Source organism: Etheostoma cragini, chromosome 19, assembly GCF_013103735.1.
Source record: "Etheostoma cragini isolate CJK2018 chromosome 19, CSU_Ecrag_1.0, whole genome shotgun sequence".
Taxonomy (NCBI): Eukaryota; Metazoa; Chordata; class Actinopteri; order Perciformes; family Percidae; genus Etheostoma; species Etheostoma cragini.
The window spans coordinates 5,705,105-5,711,850 of NC_048425.1; the positions used below are offsets into that span (position 1 = coordinate 5,705,105).

General features: G+C 41.5%; 1 protein-coding gene across 1 annotated transcript in view; it reads right to left on the minus strand.

The window, feature by feature from the left end:
• vax2 (ventral anterior homeobox 2) overlaps positions 1-5,945 on the minus strand; it is a 23,230-nt gene extending 17,285 nt beyond the window's left edge. The window contains exons 1-2 of the mRNA XM_034856260.1: positions 5,339-5,945; positions 955-1,142 (exon numbers count right to left, since the gene is read on the minus strand). Of these exons, the coding sequence (XP_034712151.1) occupies positions 955-1,142; positions 5,339-5,573 (423 nt within the window). The 5' untranslated portion in view covers positions 5,574-5,945. The remainder of the gene's footprint in view (positions 1-954; positions 1,143-5,338) is intronic.
• Between the last annotated feature and the right edge of the window lie 801 nt (positions 5,946-6,746).

Sequence of the window (6,746 nt, forward strand, 5' to 3'; positions counted from 1 at the left end):
TATATATATACATATATATATATATATATATATATATATATATAAAACTGAAGTTTACAGTTTATTTTACATTACACATACATACACACCACTGCACAACAACACGTTGTCTAGGCCTACTGACTGCTGCACTGGCAGCAAAGAGATAATAATTTATGTTTTTATTTAAGTAGGCCCACCTAGCTACAACCAGTGATGAGTAAAAGTATTTGTTTTCGTGTTTTCCGTTTTTTCTCTAGCGTTTTTTTTTGTTTTTGTTTTATGGAAAGACCAAATTCAGATACATGCATTATATTCACATACATGCATTTCCTACTGTCACACGCGAGCAGGATTATACGCAATTATGAATTATTACCATTTTTATGTTATGTGACAGATGTTTTAAAGGACCTGGGTTAAATTACTATCTACACGGGCTAGTGCAAAAGGTAGGCTATCAGAGCCGTATAGGCTGCATGCACATTCAAGGCCTTATTGGCGCGTGCACAAACCCATGGGGCTTATTTATGGGTGACATTTGTGTGTTTGTGAGGATTTTAATCTGAATGAAAAATCATGCCCCTCTTGTGGGATGTTTTCCCCCCGGATGTGTCCATTTAACAAGCCAGTTTAGCAGTGCTTTGGGAGCCAATTAAAGGCCCCAAACACACCTGTAACCAAATAATAATTAGGGTAAATATTAGGGCAGGGTTAATTGAAATTACCTTAATCATTGACCAAGAAATAAGAAAACAATACTTTATTATTAAAATATCCTATAGAATATAAGGCATTAGCAACCGGTAGCTAGGCTAGCCTACTAAGGTAAAGAATTCTTCTCATTTAGGCCTAGCTACCTACTTTAAGATGTTTATCAGAGCACCTGTTTTTGTTTGTTGTTAAAATAGAGTGTTTCCACCGCCTTTTGCCAAGCATTTCCCTAAGCCTACTTGAGACAAAACTTCCTCTTACCTGTGTTTCGGAAAGATTGAGCTGCCTCGCGAGCTCGGTGCGCTCGCGGCCCACGACGTACTGGCACCGCTGGAACTCGAGCTCGAGCCGGTACAGCTGCTCGGCCGTGAAGGAGGTCCGCGTGCGCTTGGGTCGGTCTAGGTCGAGGCCCTTCGGCAGGACGATCTCGCGGATGGTGCCTTTGGCGTCTGTTGAGAATAAAAACACAACTAAAGTCTCAGGACAATTTGGAACGTTACTCGCTACTTTACCTAGCCTGTGTGTTCAGCGTAGCCTACGTTAGTAGCCTAGCTACTCAACTGAGACCAGTATAATAAAATAGAAATTGAATCATGTTTTCAGTAGTTTTAGCCTATAACTAAACAGATAAACACCTGTCTTTAAGACTTGAGTGGACCTTTAGGCCTGCACGGTGCCAAACCGGTGTAGTCTGGCTACAGGCTAATGGCTTTAAAGAGAAGAAAAACACTGATGGATAAGCGTCTTTGAGATGAACAAGCTACATATGTGTTATTTTTAACACATAGGGAGAGATAACACGTATGTGTGAAAAAGGCTACATTGTCATTAACATGTACGTTCACACATGCTGAAAATTAGCTACACTTTTCTGCAGCCTAGTTGTGCTCAAATCAGTGTCACAAACTCAAACGCGTACATTGCCTGCGTGGTGTTGGACCACGTGACCGTATGTCAGTTTTGCTTAGGCTACTTAAACATGAACATACTGTAGGCTGTAGGCTACTGCGTTTTTATGAACTAAAACTAAAATTAAAATCCTTTAAAATATCCATTGCAGTTAAAATAGCCTACTTTATTGAAAAATAGAAGTATTGTTTTGATGGGGGATGAAAACATACAAATTTAAGAGAATTTTGCTCAGTTTTGACCCAATGTCTGAGTGCTGACTACTGACTAATACGGAATATCTGGCTATTACGTATCTTCCAATGAGTGGTTTTGCAAAAAGATAAGTGGTCTAGTGTTATTTTTCTGCATGCCATTTAAATAGTTAAAGAATTTAGAGCCAATAAGAAGCTTCACTCTCAGCTGTTTCCAAAGCTCTGTGCGTCAGTATCCATCCACCACCACAACGACACTGGCTGTTTTTTGTGCTTTTTATGTTCGTATTCAATTTTTGGCTGGGTCGTTTATTTGTTATTGATCTCAGCTGGTTTATTTTGGTCTGGAAAATCAGAAATTATGTAAGTAGAAAAAATGAACTTGGGAGTGTAAAACATTTACATCTATTTTGAAAGGTAGATATTAGTACATTAAAATGATAGAGAGATATCATAGATGGGCTGGATCCAGAAGCCCTCGGGTTATTGTCTCCACTGTTCAATAAATTGAAAAAACACAATCGTTACATTAATTTTGTTGTAATCGACTTTTTTTTGAATACGTGTTTCAAACAGTATTATCTTTGTATTTGTAGCTTTTTTTTGGTTTGTTTGTAACACTGTAGCCGGGAATGTTTGTTCGTATTTATCACTTTGAATGGAAGCGTAGGCCAGACAAGATCTCCTCTTTGTCCAGGGGTTTTAGGTCATAAAATATGCAATCCAATAAAATATGAAGAGTCCTGAATTAAATATGAAACAAAACTGATTGAATCGAACTTCCATATTGTTTCTAAAGAAAGGAGCAACCAAAACTCTGAAGTAACAGAGTTTAACTTAAGTATATATATATATATATATATATATATATATATATATATATATATATATATATATATATATATATATTCTTGTAGCTGTAACAGGTAAATTGGATGTGTTTTGAAGACAGATATCTGCTTAGATTAACGTTAAGTGTAGAAATATATGGGTACATACAATAGCTGAGGTACTTAAATTCAGCAGGTGTAAAGACAGGAGAATCGGTGCGTAAAAAACCTTGCTTTATTCCCTATGTTACAGCATAGGGAAACGCAGTAAATGAATCAGTTAGTACGCCCTTAACTGTATAGTTGAATGTTAAATACTGTTGCACTGCAGTGTTTGGTTAACTTACAGGCCTAATGAAACATTTTGGAGAGGTCTCCATCTTTACGCACGCGTAATGTGTCCCCAGGCAAGTGGGATTCTGCGCCAGAGATGATGTAAACCCTACTTATATTGAGCTATTTGGACATACTTTCTTCTCCGGCTCAGTAGCAAAAATAACAGCTCACCCTGTGATGGAAACATTTGCGAGCAGAGGAGGGAACCAGCGTCTGTGTGCAGACCGACTGACCTCTCGGTGACCCCGGCCTCTCTGCGGAAAACCCAAGCATCCAGACTCGGCTTAAAAAACAAATCCTGACACTGCTGGCGTCGTTTGCTCAGCACTAACCCCATCTCTACAGTATCTCCACCAAAACCCGGCTCACACCCTGGCCCTTCTACAGGCCACTTTCTCCTCTCATGGACACCATTAACCAGCGACTGATGCAGCACCGTAACGACTGCATGTACCGATGATTCACAGGCGTGGACAGAGACTATATAAACATCTGCCTGCCAGATCTAATGTAAAAATAATACTCGGTATCAGAAATTCATGTGATCAGTAGTAGAGAAATGTAATATGAGAAAAATGCTGTCTTACAGATGACAGTATGGTTCAATAGTCTATCAATAAAGTCACAATCGTTAAATACATTGTTGTGACTTCTGCATCCAAGTCTCTCTCTCTCGCCATTTCTCCGTGATTCTCCTCCTGTCACGTTCTCTGTGTGGTTCACCATCGCAAATAGCTCGTTCTTACACTAATTTGTCTACTCTCTGGCTAAACGAGCAGCTTCTTCATATGCCAAGACACCGCACGACTAAACCTCCAATAAAATATCTACTAAGCAGCCAGAAACACAAATATCCCCAACATCAGCCTACATAACCGAGGATTGATAGGCCGACATATTGATTCTGTCCCCATCTAACAGTTACACACGACAAAGTCTTGCACAAGAAATATCAGTTGCATTTTAATCTGATCTTTTTGTTTTCTATACGGTATTCTGAAGCCATGCAACCTGCTGAGTTTTTGCTCTTGGAATGCATTTAGGCCTAATAAAAAAATCTTCAAGTACGAAAACTTCACAATGATTCGCATTAAAAATATGCATCACATAATACATTTTAAATTCTAATAGGTTTCCCCCTTACGGGGTCCTTCTGTTTACGTGCTGAAATAATTACAAATGTCCTAAATGCAAAAAAAAACTTAGATTTATTATTTTTGACAGATTTATACATGTCGTCTTATTGTTAGTAGACCCTTTGCACTTCCATGTTAGCACAGTACACATATTTACTGTGCAAGTTAATTTGTTAAGATTTAACGTGCAAACATAAATGTAGGCTACTACATATGTTGTGAGCTTAAATTATGACTCAAAACCACCCGTGAGTTATATAGATTTACAATTTAATTTGTAGAGTGTTTGCACACTGCAGTGATTTTCTCTTCATTTTCTGTATCCTCTCATTCAAAGTCTGCAGGGCCTCAGGAGGGCGTGGACTTATTAAATATTACTCTGGTGTGTATTAGCATAACGTTGGCACACAAAGACACACAAAGACACACACACACACACACACAGCTGAATTATGTTTCTTTTATCAGCTTCTTTGTTGACAAAAGCAAGACAAACAGCCTCCGAGCATACATTTCTCCCAATCATCCTCAACAGTTTTTTTTATCTTTCTCAGATATAATTTTTAACCTTCAGACAGATATTTTAAAGAGAAAATATTCACTACTTGTGTGATAAAAAAAAACAAGGAGGCAATATATTGACTGTTATAATCTAACTAAATACTTTTTTATATTTTCAAACGAAGGAGTTGTCACAGCTGATACAGACTGTCCCAAATAGGCCTATACTGTTATTATTACTGTAATTAATATTTACGGGTGTGGCGGTGTTCAATCATTCAGGCATCATGGACGTGAGAGTAGCCCATTGTTTCCACAGCATGATCTGTGCGTGTAGTCCACCCTGCACCAGAGGTGTTGTATTGTTTAGCATCCAGTCCAAGTTTTACACACTTCTGTGTTTAAAAAGACTAATGTCTGCATTCTTTCAGTTATTTATATTTTCTGGTTGCCTTGCATTTTGACATGTTTAATGGGAGAAGCACCTAACAACTCCACATCCAGGTTCCTTTTTTTAGTAATTTGTCCCAAATTGAAGATATAATTTTTTGTTTTTTTACTTACTTTAATTAATAAGACTGTCAACACATTGTCTGGGGTGATGCTATGACCAGGATACTTATTGTTGGGATACTTGTAAATAGAATAATAGTGAAGTTTTAAGAGCCTCAATTTCCTGGAAACTCTCAGACATATGCTACTTAGATTAACGCCCGGGGGGGGGGGTTCGTTTACTTACCCCTTACTAAAATCCTCCGACAATAGTCAGGGTCCACTCCCAAAAGTTTGTCGTGTCCGTCTTCACTGGAGGACGTCGGGGTAGACGCTGCTGTCCCCGGGGTGTCGGTGGAACTCTGAACCGGGGACCGGCTCCCTATCTCGGCGCGGCATACTGTCTCCATCCGGTCCGGACACAGCGGGTTGGGTCCACAGCGGTGGCTCCCATCGCCCATAGTCGTGGCCTGATCAAACATCTACAAGTAAGTTGCACTCTCTCTCTAATAATATCTCTAGGCTACGTCCTTCTGTCGCTGCTGCTCACCCACGTCTTTCTACTTTCTTCTCCTCTTTGCAAGTGTTCTCAAGAACATGCCCTCTTCTCCCTCCCAAAAAACAGTAGATCCAGTTACAAATGAACCATGCGGTCCTGCAACGGAACCGGGGACGGCTTCAGGTCTCGCTGCATGACACACGGTCCGAAGTCCAAACCCAGGTCAGCTGGGGAAGGGAGGGGGGGGGGGGGGGGCCTTTGGATCCTGCTCTAACTATAATAGCCAGGAGGTGCAGAAGAAATGCATGGTGCAGCTTTTAAGGTACAAGGGGGCAAGCCGATCTATGGAGGAGCGGGGAGGGGGGGGGGGGGGGGGGGGGGGGGGGGGGGGGGTGCCACAAACACACGCACACACTGCTCACCCACGTAGAAAGAAAGTGAGAGGCGGCGAGAAACCCACACGGCAGCGGTCCCAGTTTACAGGGCACAAGCCAGGGAAGAAAGTTTCTCCTGGAGTGTCCAAAACAGCAGCCTGTTACTTCAGCCCCGGTCACATCGACTGCCTCTGCGGGTCCGTGATTGCATGTTGTTGGTGGTGAGATGGCCACATAAGGGGTCGGTGGTCTTCTGTTATTGGAGAGAAGATATGTCTGTGTTGAAACCCTTCAGGAGGGGACTCTCGGGAAAATGATCACATTAGCTCGCAAATAAATTGTGGAGCGCTCGTGTCAGTAGCCTATTTCTAATTTGCTCTCCAGCTGAAAGAGCCCAGCTGATACACCCTGCCTACACTAACAGAGCAGAGATGTTGGTGTGTCTGGATGATATTTGTGGTGACACGGTCCACTTTACAAAGGCATGAACCTCAGACGTCATTTCCTGCCCACGCAGAGTCGTCGCTGATTGGTCCACTGGCAGGGCACGTTTATGACAGGGGGATGAGCGGCGCTGCGGACCGGGATCACGGAGCATGGAGACATGAGACGATGGTTTGTGTGCGCTTTCCGCTTTGGAAAATGCAGCGCTGCCCGGGCTTCCCCGTAGCTCTATCAGACGCTGACGCTGTTTATACGGCTCTGGAAAAAAAGTGTGAGTGCAATGAAAAAGTAGTTTAACAACAGAGAGATGCAGTTCTTACACAGTAAAGCAAAACTTT